We start from the raw sequence: 12,334 nt of genomic DNA, 5'->3' as shown, positions 1-12,334 counted from the left end.
TACTGTGCACTTAAAATTAGATACTGTACATGAATACCCAGTCTGTTTTGTTGTGGGTGCCATATAGAGAGAGAGCAGCTTAAACTGTCTCCATATAGCACTTTCAGAGCAGTTGATTCAGACCAATTGAACTGACTGTTTTCTGGATGGATTAACCTCCTTAACCCTAGCTAAATTGAGACTGCCTTCAAGTCAGGCCTAACCTTGAGAAAACGCTGAAGGCCGAACTCTTCGGTAAGGTATTCTGTCCTTTAGAGCCGAGTGCCACCCTTAAGGCTTCCCTATGCAGAGCACTGAAAGCACAGCTTTTCTCTAAGGTTTCCACCTTCCCTCTTCGCCAGAGCACCGAAGAGCAACTAGACACTCTATGTCCCGTCCCATACATGTGTTTCTGGGGGTTGCATGACATGCTCAGTTTTTCTTTGTCTGCTGGCATGTTGCACACCCTTTTGATTGGCTTTTTGCACAACTTGTTTAACGATATGGTTGGGTTGCCTTTGGGGGCAAATATTTAATGATAAATCGCCAAACTTAGCATGCAATTTGCAGGATTTGATTAAACCATGCCTTAGAGATGGAGATCCCGGTGGCTCTGCTTTGTCACTAAACTGTTATGATAAACTGAAAGTTTAATCTCCTACCTGGACCATGATGCTAAATTTCTTTCTTTTCCTTGCAGATAAGCAACCTGAAGAAAGTCCTGCAGAGCATGCTAGAGTACTACCAAGACGTGAGTTTCCGGCCACCCGTGCCTTCCTAGAGAATGGACCTCTGGGTTACACTGGGAGGGGGAGGGGGTATTTGGCAGAGGATTTGGGGCATGGTAGCTGTTCATAAACCGAGCCATAGGATCCCTCTCTTGGGTTGGTTAAGATTCTAAAGCCTGAGGAAAGATCGCACACTCTTGGAGTCTTCGGGGGGAAATGAAAAGTCTTGCTGACCACAGCCATTAAAAGGTTGTGCTTCTTGAGCCCAGGAGGATGTGGAGGGTGTTTTCTGCTGTGATGAAATCCTGAGCAGCTTCAGCCCTTAGAAATACTCCTCTCACATTGCTAGATGTAGGCTCAGCTCCTCCCTTCTTGTTGGGACTGCCAGTAATTTGTGAAGATGCCTGCTTCAGCTTTACCTCTTGCGATGCAGGTCACAACTTTGAGAAAATGACCCAGCTCTTTTTATTAAGGAAGTTGTGCGTCTCATGGAGATAACCTTATGGGTCCATAGATCACATCTTCAGCCACATCTAAAGTGTGTTCTTCATTGAAGCTGTCCGTCTCAGCCTGCACAGTCAACAACAACGGTCTGGTTGGTGAACATTTGATGGTGCAGCACACACGGTTGTATATCCTCCCCAAAGAGAATTGAATCTTTTATGGTATGTAAGGTTGGGTCTGGATGCTCGCACCAAGACTGGCCCTTGCTTGTTGTCTCCACTATTAATGGACATCAAACTGCTTGGGAAAAACACATTTTTCTGTGGAATTAACCTTGCTCCGTTATCTAGCAGGTTTAAGTATTTACCACATTACCTCTATGAGAGCAGAATACGCCGAGCTGGTGTCCACATCTTGCATGCAAGAAATACAATGTAGAAAAGAAATAAAAATAGTACTTTGAGATTCACGACTAGTTCCTCGGCAGCTATAGCTGAGCACAAGGGCCTGAGCAGCTTCTGGTGGAGACCCCACTGACCAGTTCAAGTGCTGCAATGGAAAAAAACACCAGCACTGTGAACAAGTGAGAAACTTAAGTAGTAAACTAGCAAAGGATTATGTGAACCATGTTTTTTATAAAAACGTATTCTAAAGAGAGGCAATGCAAAAACTTTAGGGTCATTAGGATAAAGTGACTAAGCAGGGAGACTCGAGGGAACCTATACATAATGCAGAGTACTCTAGACTCTGCTGATATTAAGTTGGAACGGAAAAAAGTCAGGGCTGCTTGGGAAGAAAAGTCCAGTAGGGGTTACAGAGAGAACTGCATTCAGCTATGCAACTTTACAGTACAGGATACTAAGACTGTGTTGAAAAACAGAATGCAGCCTGAAGCTTAAAAGCTTCACATACCAGACACCAGGGGAAAGGAGCTAACTTTAGCACTGTGAGAAGGTAACAGGTCGTGCAGGTTCACGAAGGCGCTGGAATCCAGGCGCACACTTTCATTGTCAATAAACTGATACACCAGTGCCAAAGGTAAATGATTAAAGGAACAGTTGGAACAAAAAGCAATAACTTTTAGGGTGGCGTTATCATTAGTTTACGTCTACAGGAAATCTGATGTAGCTTTTAAACAGTGACTTTGTTAACACACACTAACAGACCAAGTCAAATCACTTGTGGTCTCTGGGTAGCCTCCGCTCCCAGACCTAGGCCTGATTTGGTGCTGTGTCAGGCTGATTCTGGAAGTCTTTGTAAATACAGATGCCTCAGTGCAATGCATCATACCAGTTTTAGTTTTTGGGTGCAACCTAACAGTATTGGGAAGATTGGAGGGTTCAGGTTCCTGCTACATACTTACTAGTAACTCCTTGCAGTTTGTTTAGAAGCGGTTTATTCAGGAATGCTTGATGGCCACATTTGGGAGGATGAAAATGCAAAGGCCCAATACAGTCTGCAGTAGCTTGTGTGCCATGTTTCTTCCAACATTTCAGCAAAAACTACAGATTTTTGTTTCTGCATTCTACAGTTCAGCCAAACAACCAATCAGGAGAGTAGTGGTGTCCCTTTTATGGTTTTTTTTGTTTTGCGGAAGTTTAATAACACTGAATTACAAATGCTTCTCCAGTGGAATTCCCTAGAGTTTCCATCTATATGTGCCAAAACCAAGGCTCCTCCTCACACCTAGCATGGTTTTGATAAGTTCTCTCTTCCTTCTAAATAGGTGTTGGGTCACCCAGTGTCTGATCAGCACCTGCCGGATGTAAACCTTATTGGCGAGTTCTCCAACACAGCAGAGCTGGGAAAGCTGCTGCAACTGGTGCTAGGTTGCGCCATTAGCTGTGAGAAGAAGCAAGGTGAGTCTGGTCTATCCAGCTTATAGGGTCAAGGCGAGTATGAACTAATGGGAAAAGAGTTTCACTACTTTGTTTTTTCATATAAACCATGACTAGTTCTTTACTCTTTACAACTGCTTCCACAGCTCCGATGTGTGTGTGTGTATATATATATATATATATATATATATATATATATATATATATATATATATATATATATATATATTTTATTACATAGGACATACCTTGTTTTATTGCACAGCTCTACTTGATCATCATTAAGGCTAGGTATTTTGCTTCCTGGTGAGCAGGGAGATATTGAAACTGTGTGACCTGTACTGCTTCCTCCTGTACTCCTCCCCTTACCCTTTTCAACTTAGATGAGCCAAAGGCTATCTGCCAACAGGGTTGAGTTTGAAATAAGGTATATATATTTCTTAAATTTGAACACTTCCAATGTGCCATAACAGTGAATGTACCGATCGTGAATCCTGCAGTAGACTTACGATCACATTTTGTGTGTCCTAGAAACTGGAAATGCGTGGAAATGACAGGACATTAACCTTGTACAGGAAGGCTTCAAATTTCATCTTTCCTGTCTAATGTTTTTGAATGCTTAGAACACTGGCAGGAAAGCTTAATCTGCCTCCTCCAGTCTAAAACGGAGTGTCCCTCAGTAATGATGGAATTAAGTCTGCTCAGACACCCATTCATTCCCTGTGTTCTATCCACGCTGTGACCTTGCTTCAGCATTCTCTGTTCACTTTTTGACTTTGCTTTTTTTCTTCCAGCCCCAGAGTTGTGTGGCCAATAAAAGTGATCAGCTACTCGCCCCCCCCCCCCCTGAAAAAAAATAAAACACTCGTTCTCCCAGGCAAATTATTGGTAAATGTCAATCAATCAATCAATCAATGACACTTATAGAGCGCGCTACATACCCGTAGGGTCTCAAGGCGCTGGGGGAGGGGGGGTGCCGCTACTGCTCGAACAGCCAGGTCTTCAGCTTCTTCCTGAAGGAGAGGTGGTCCCGGGTCAGGCGTAGGTCGGACGGGAAGGAGTTCCAGGTCTTGGCGGCCAGGTAGGAGAAGGACCTTCCTCCTGTAGTCGCTCTTCGGATGTGGGGGACGGCGGCGAGGGCATGGTTGGCTGATCGGAGGTGGCGTTTGGGAGCGTAGAAGTTGATCCGGCTGTTGAGGTAGCTCGGGCCTTGGTCGTGTAGGGCTTTGTGTGCGTGGGTGAGGAGGCGGAAGGTGATTCTTTTGTTGACGGGGAGCCAGTGAAGGTCTCTCAGATGTCCGGAGATGTGGCTGGTTCGTGGGATGTCGAGGATGAGTCTGGCTGAGGCGTTCTGGATCCGCTGGAGTCTCTTCTGGAGCTTGGCGGTGGTACCGGCGTAGAGGGCGTTGCCGTAGTCCAGTCGGCTAGTGACGAGGGCCTGGGTGACGGTCTTCCTGGTCTCGGTGGGGATCCACCAGAAGATCTTCCGTAGCATGCGTAGGATGTTGAAGCAAGCCGAGGAGACGCTGTTGACTTGCCTGGTCATGGAGAGGGAGGAGTCCAGGATGAAGCCCAGGTTGCGTGCATGGTCTGTCGGTTTGGGTGCGGTGCCCAGGGCGGGAGGCCACCAGGAGTCGTCCCAGGCGGAGGGTGAAGAGCCCAGGATGAGGACCTCCGTCTTGTCAGAGTTCAGTTTCAGGCGGCTGGTCGTCATCCACTCGGCTACCTCTTTCATCCCTTCGTGCAGGTTGGCTCTGGCGGCGGCGGGGTCGTTGGTCAGGGAGAGGATCAGCTGGGTGTCATTATTCTGGTTGATGTTCCAAATTCTCCTACAGGTTAACATTTGGGATTGATGATTTAAGATCGATTTTTGGGATCCACATATCCAGCCATATAACCACAACTGTAATCTCTGAGGAACACTTCTAACTGGTTAGGTTTTAGGGTGACTGACTGCATTCAATGGGACACTGGCACAGTGGTTTTAACCTAGGTTTTGCCAGAGCAGCGTATGTGCTTTGCACTGCAGTGTTTTGCTTTCTTCTCCTTAAACGCCAATTTACCCTACGCCATCTTCACACCAACTACCATTTCACTCTCTTTTACTGGTAGTTTCATTCTGCTTCTTGTAGTTTTAGTTTCTTAAAGTATTAAAATGTTTCAGACACTTGACATAGCTCATTGTTTGGGATCTCTGTTTCCTTGTACTTTTAGGCGTAGCTAGAGTCGGCTTTAGATGTGTGACAGAGCTCATGTAATCTCAGAAGAGAATAATTTAAAAAAAAGTACACAGAGAGGGCTTTGATACTGCCTTTTTTTTCTTACTGCCAGTCATTTGATTGGGCTGCGGCTATACTCCCCAATGATGTATTTGTAGCGCTCCTAACAGATAGAGACCTAGTTAAAGTAGACCCAGTGTCGCTTACAGTAAAAAGGAGTTCTGTATAGTGAACTCTTACAAGTGCAATAGGAGGGGCTTTTATGCTGTGAATTCTGCGTAATGCGCCATAGGAAGCGGCTTCACGTGAACACAGGCCTTTTAACAACAATTTCTAGTTTAGGAGGAGAAGGAGAGATCTGGTTTTCATTGTGTATGTTTGCAGTTTTAGCTGTTTTGTAGAATGAAGTACTTTTTCTTTTTAAGGTAAAAGCACAGGTTGGATATTGATTTGTGTATTGTGTACTTTGGAGTTCTCAGTTTCTAACCCACTTCTTCTCGAGTACGCCTCGGAGTGCTACCCTGAAGGTCCGGTGTTAAAGGAGAAACGTTTTTCCGTGGCCAGCAGAGGCAGTAGACTCCAATTGTCAAAGTTGCAGCCCACTAAACACTGACTGCCCTGGAACACTCCTGTACCACTTCCCATGTGAACTATAGTGGCAGTACATTGTAATTTCCTCAGAAGAAACCAGCCCTGTTGCATTCTCCAATGTGCTCCTGCTGTCACTCCGCAAGCCCTCACAGAAGTAGCATGTCATGCCAAGTGTGCCAGCAGAAGCAGTGCCAGTGCAAGGTGCGACACGCTTTGGATTCCCTAATCCCAAGATTTGCACCACATGCATACGTCATAAAACAGCGGTGTACAGAATGGACTGGTGGGCAGTGTGCATTGCAGGTCCCAAACTGCTGAGTTGCTGTGGTGTGCTTCCTGTCTCTCACCAATCATCGTTTGCATTATGTATTGTTATGAGCCCCACGAGTTGCTGCCCTTTTATACTTGTAGACCGTGGCCGGTGGGGTCTATCCTGGTTAATCTAGTGTGTATGCTCGTTGGCACATGCGCAGGGTAGTGATCCTGCCTGGTGGCAGACCAGTCAAGCTCACTGTACTCTGCATGCGCTGTGTGACTGAAAGGCACTTTGCTGCACATTGTGCATGTGTACAGGCTGGGGTTTATGTGGGGCCAGAGACCGTTCTAGCGGGAGGGATTTGACTACATGTGCTAAGAGATTCGGGGTGATTTCAGCTTGGGTCATTAATACTCGACCCCCAGTCTTAGGGCATCCTTATTAAGAAAAAGCAGACCATCTATGTTCGCACATGGAGAAAGAGGGCTGAGCTCAGAAACAGCTGCTGCTTAAACGTCGATTCAAGTGTAAGATTCGTCCCACGTTCTATGAATGTATAAGCCATGTCTTCAGCAAAAGCGGTAAGGCGAACTGTTAGCCCTTTTGTTAAAATTGCAAAATGGCCTCCAATACCAACGAACAACCTCTCATTTCCAATAGAATCATCACAACCCTCCTAGTCTAAAAGTCACACATTACCAGAAGCACCTTCACAAACTAGCAGCAAAGACATTCGGGCTGGCTGATAACTTAATGTGCCTCTTCAACAACTGGTTCAGTTCTTGTGTGTGGTATAGAGGATGGGCGAGTGGGCGAATGCAAGATTGAGTAAGTCAGTAGATAGATGTGCGAGTGCATGGACGGATTGAGGAGTGACCACTTGGATGGAAGCATTCTTACTCTTTAGTGTAAACCATACCCATTGACTTTGCCACTGCTTGTTTTTGCCATGATTTTCACTATGGAAAAATATTTAAAAGGCCTGCGGTCAATGTTAGTGTTTTTAACAATAAACTTCGATGGGTACAAACACATTTTTTTAATCTCTGAAAATACAAAAACGAATTTAAAACCGATAACTATGAGCCTTAATTATACTTTTCAGAGTCCTATTTCGCTGATGTAAATATCCAGTCATTTAAGTGTGGCTACTTTAACCAGAGGGGATTCACTTTATATTACTGTCCAGTTATCATTTTCCCTTACTGTTTATGTGCAAGTTCCGCTACTTGTGTTTGTAGTTCTAACAATCAATCCCCCTTATGGTCTTTTTCTCCTCGTTCCTGGCATGGTTCCTTTACTGTTTCCAAGGCCCGTGGAAGCTGTAATCGGCATTATGACCGGTCACCTGCCCTTGGCCAATCCGTGTCCTGGGAGGCCAGAAAGTTCTGTGAGGCCTTTGTTGCATCGGCAGTCGGTGTGCGTGCCATGAGGTTGCCTGACCTGCAGATGGAGGGAAGCCCAGGCCTTGGGGACGGGGGTGGGAATGAGCATCGAGTGTCGCCCTCCCCCGTTCCCGACATGTCTCCCTCCTGGCATCAGAGGGGTGACGGGACCCGTAATCTGGTAAGGTCGCTGGGTGGGGTGAGCGCCTACTGCAGAGCTGCACGTTTAACCTGAATGACCAGGGGTTGAATCGCCAACTACTGATTAGGGAACGGATGCCCAAGTGTCCAAGACCACTTAGTTTGGGATGTTTTAAAATCCTGTATGCTAGGCCCTCTGTGCTGTGGCCGACAAATGAGACTCCTAACAGCACAAGGAATCCCTTCCCTTTACGGTTCAGGAATCTTTACTTCAAGCCGTTCTTGGTTTAAAGAAAGTGGATGCTTCATTGCCAGATATAAGCGTTTGTTACGTGCTGGGTGTAACATGACAGAGCATATATTTATTTACTTCATAATTGGTTGTACCCTTATTTTAGTTTGTAGTACAATTAACAGCTAATAATACTATTGCCACCCTTTAAAGCTGGAGAAGTAGTGGGCACATGTATCAATAGGCAAGTCATTGTTAGATGCACCAGCAGAGCTGTGTACAGATTTCAGGTGGTGGCCTTGCATGTCTGGCTTTGTCTGCTTGGAATAGCTGTGTGGATGCCCAGTGCTGTAAATGGAGGTTTCTGCTTCAGCTAAGATTGGGGTGAACTGGAAGAGCTGTGTGTTGTTGAGATGGGCTCTCACAGCTCTCGTTGGCTGCACTTGAGAGTACTGGAGTAGAAGGGTGTGATACAGGTCAGGATTGTATGGGGTTGCAGAGTTGTGAATGGGACCTGTATCGAAATGGCAGCCATGTTGTAGGGGAGGGATGAGGGATAGGGTACATTTGGGCTCTGGGAATTGCTCGTGAGTAGGCTGCAGTTGCTTCATATCCACAGCAGTTATATCTTGGCTGTGTTTGTTAGCCACCAGTGATTGTGTGTCCTGCTAAAGCACAGTACATTGTGCTGCGCTGCATATGCATGCTTTGGAGTGTTTTTAGAGGATCCCAGTTCACGATATTAATGAGGCAGCACCTCTCAGATTTTGTGGGAGCGGCCACTTCTAGGGCTCATGCTGGAGATGGAACGCGCCTCTTGCAATCTATGGTCTGACTCTTCACTATCACTGTCTCCCCAGAGCACATTCAACAGATAATGACATTGGAGGAATCGGTCCAGCACATGGTCATGACCGCCATCCAAGAGGTGAGCCAGACATGTCTTTGTGATCATTCGTTCCTCTGTGTCCTTTCCCTCCTCCATTAATTATTGTTATAAATTTGGTTTTTGTATTAGTCTTTACTTTGCGGAATAAGCTCCTCTCATAGCATTCTTCTCTGCCCAGCTCTTTTCTGATCTCTATTTACAGGTTAAGTTTTAAACTGAGCTTAGCGGACTGTTGTCTAGCACAGTAAAAGCAGATTATGTAAGGTTCAAAATGTAAAAATGTCACTGAAACACTTGGTACTGGAACTACACTTTGGCTTTGATTGTTGCTGCAGTTACATTCTGTTCAGTTTTACAAATGTTTTCTTTTATGCAGCTTATGACGAAGGATACCGCTGACACGCTGACTGCAGAAACCTATGGCAACTTTGATTATCAGGTAAATATCCAAACTTCAAGAGAGTGATGGGATGACATTTGCGTAAAAGCATGGGGTGCCTTATTGGAGGGGAGCGGTACTGCATGGGCCTAGTGAACCGATAAGTTGCTTACTTGTTAAACGAGAACTTGCCTGCTGTGTGTCAACCTAGGAAATCGTGGTGTTACAACTGGCAGGGTGAGGCTTTGGAGTTCCATGCCTTTGATGGCTCTGCACATGTAGAACCGGGAAAAGACCGTGAGATGGGTGTAGATCGTGCGGTGGCTGTCACCCACCTCTCTGCCCCAGAGGCTATGTCTCAGTGGTGGGTGCTGTCCTGACATGGTTGATGTGCCATAATAAGGTGTACATTTTTAAAGGGGTTACCTTCAAAAGTCAGTTCTGACTAATCCAAACCTTTGCCCAGTACTATTTGCACAACCATTAGTGGACCTCCAAGGTCTTCTCTGCTTCAGAGACCCAAAACTTTTGAAACCTCTTGTACCTGCTGCAGTGGTACAATTATTTGGGGGGCCGTTGGTCACATATTCCAGCGGGAGATACAATAGAGCTTACTTTCCTGTAGGGTTCTTGCCTTTTAAATGGACTGATGCACTCAATGGGATTGAATATCTATTAGTGTACTCTAAACACGTGGCAGCACAGGGGCTTTAATTACGTTAGGGGCCCCTGCTCTCTAAATTCCGGCGGGGCCTTCATGGGAGGGTCATTTCCAGCTGCCTTTCCCTTATTTTGAGTGCTTCTATCCTCTCGGTTGATTTTCTTGCATGTTCTATGCCTGGTACCCCCAGATCCAATAGGGAGAATGCATTCCTGTAGAGCGCTCTTATCTCTTAGTCTGCGCAGTGTCTCCATAGGAGAGGTGCCTGTTTAACGTGTGGTGTTCTCCTCTCACAAAACCTCTGTTCAATCCTCTCCTCAGTCCCGAAAGTATTATTTCCTGAGTGAAGACCTGGAAGAGAAAGAGGATGCGATGCAGCGTTGTCACGACCTGGAGCAGCAGGTACGTTTCAGATGGATTATCTGGGTGGGTCGGGCCTGTTATCTGGAAGAGGTTGGACTGTGTCCCTGCCCTGCTTTTAGACGTGGATTCAAACAGTGTCAGTCATTTGCAGGAAGCTGTCATTGTTGTCGGACCACCTTATTTCCAAGAAACCTACACACAGTTCTAATCAATAATTTTATGGGCTGTAACTATATATCTATATCATTTACAACAAACATTCTGGATATCTGTCTCACTCACTGCTGCAGATAAAAAAAAAAAATCAAAGATCAGCCGGTCTGGCCTGGAAAGTTTTGATGTGCTGTTCACCCTTTTTTTTTTTTTTTTTTTTTTTTTTTAACACTTGAAATTTGGCATATCTGTTTAGTGATTGGAAAAGTGGTGGTGTGTAATTCTAAAATCTTCAATGCATGCCTTGACTTCCGGGTGTGAAGTTTTGCTTCTGCCGTTATTGGAAAGAACCATTTTTAAGGCACCTGTACTAGATCGGCCCAGTTTCTTCCACCCCATCTATCTTTAAAACCCTCTGTTTGGTGGGTCAGCGTTTTCATCCTGCCCAAACCTTTTCAATTAGAAATGTTTGTGTGTACACATGCAAAAGTGTGGATGTGTTTGTACATGTGTTTTTTTTATTTGTGTGGGTCTGCATTTGTGCGTTTGAAGTTATGGGTTGCTTTGCTTGAAAGAAATTGTCCCATCAGACTTTCCCCGGGCTCCATCTAGTACAGTGCTTTAAAAAAGCTAATTTGCTAGGTGATGGTATTTGCATTATAACATCTCGGCAAAAGGTTTTTCAAATATTTACTTCTAGTCTGGTTTAACGCAAAGCCTGGAGAAAGGATTCTGGACGTAGGGTGAGTGGTACACCTCCAGCTGCTACTCGCTTCAACTTGTAACTGATGATTTTTTTCTAGCCTGCCTCCTAACAGCAAGTCTCCGCAAGGGATGGAAGCCTGCGCAGCCCGTCCCTTCCTTTACACCATGCCGCATCCTTATCTTGCATGGGCATGACCTCGAGGAAACCCAATAACTGCTTTTATTTCCTCATTCTCTCTCCTTCCTGAATTCATGGTTATCTTTCCACACAGACTAATGCACTCCTGTCACCTGTTCCCCACCATACTTTACTGCCGAACACTGATAAGAACACATGGGCACACAGAACCAGGACGCTGGATTTATGGGACAAACTGTGTCTGTGGAGGGGAAGCTGTTTTTCTGTAGGAAGTGGTTTTGGTGGGATCTAACCGTAGAACTTTTAACTATCTAAAACGTATTGACTGTTGCCCATGTGTTCTTGTCACTATTCGTTTTCTTCTAAAGAAAAAGTACATGGTTCGGAAGAGAAACACTATCTTCAGGGGCAAGCGGAACAACTGCAGTAGTGTGACGCAGCTTAAATTAACAAAGGATGGTGTTATGAGGAGTTAAGTGTTCCAGACGATAACCTCTGATCTCAAGCTTCAGGCTATGCAAAGAGGTGTCCGGGCGGTGCCCGATATTAAAGGCAACATTAAAATTGCAGAATCCATGTACCTAAAAACATGTTTGACATGATGGATTCCTCACTCTTATTTATATTAAGGAAAGTCCATACTTCTGCTGACACGATATCCAAGATTGAACACTGCTGCTGGCATTCCGCTTGCCCCTTCAAGCCACAGTCCATAACATCCTCCTTTTTGCCTACAAAGACACTGATGCTTTGATGTTCTCCTAGATTGAAGGGGCCAACAAAGTAATGTGCCTCATTCCTAATAACCTTTGTCTTAGTCTCTTAAGCTAGAATACCTCTTTGTTCACATTGTAGAGTGTGGTAAAGTGAGGCCAGGGAAAATGTCATGCTGATCTATGAGTGAATTCGCTTTTGTACCTAGAACTGTGAGTTTTGCTTAGGGTACTAAGGGGAGACGACAAACCAGTGATGCAGGAAATTTAGTTCGGGCTGGGACTCGAGTCAAGATAACAAGAGGAACATAGACCAGCTCTTTCCTGATAAAGGAGCAGGTTTGGGAAAATAATCATGATGTATAATTGAACTAGTGATTCTCTGAACAAAACCATCTGCTAAATGACTTAAAGTTCCCTGAAATTGATATTCTGGTTGTTTAATATGTTTTGGTTGACAAGTCCGTTTCTTGTGACATCTAGGATATATCAGCAGTGAATTTAAGAAGGTCCTAGAAG

At 45.1% G+C, this 12,334-nt stretch overlaps 1 protein-coding gene across 3 annotated transcripts in view; it reads left to right on the top strand.

Moving 5' to 3' along the window:
• The window catches only part of HOOK2 (hook microtubule tethering protein 2), a 406,674-nt gene that overhangs the window by 104,805 nt on the left and 289,535 nt on the right, over positions 1–12,334 (top strand). For all 3 annotated transcript variants that reach the window (XM_078689227.1, XM_078689226.1, XM_078689228.1), the window contains exons 4-8: positions 680–730; positions 2,878–3,010; positions 8,674–8,741; positions 9,079–9,141; positions 10,064–10,144. In XM_078689227.1, the coding sequence (XP_078545353.1) occupies positions 680–730; positions 2,878–3,010; positions 8,674–8,741; positions 9,079–9,141; positions 10,064–10,144 (396 nt within the window). The remainder of the gene's footprint in view (positions 1–679; positions 731–2,877; positions 3,011–8,673; positions 8,742–9,078; positions 9,142–10,063; positions 10,145–12,334) is intronic.

This window comes from Lissotriton helveticus, chromosome 1_1, assembly GCF_964261635.1.
Source record: "Lissotriton helveticus chromosome 1_1, aLisHel1.1, whole genome shotgun sequence".
Classification (NCBI taxonomy): domain Eukaryota; kingdom Metazoa; phylum Chordata; class Amphibia; order Caudata; family Salamandridae; genus Lissotriton; species Lissotriton helveticus.
Note: the sequence above shows the minus strand (reverse complement) of the source record. Positions and strands in the feature narration are given on the sequence as shown.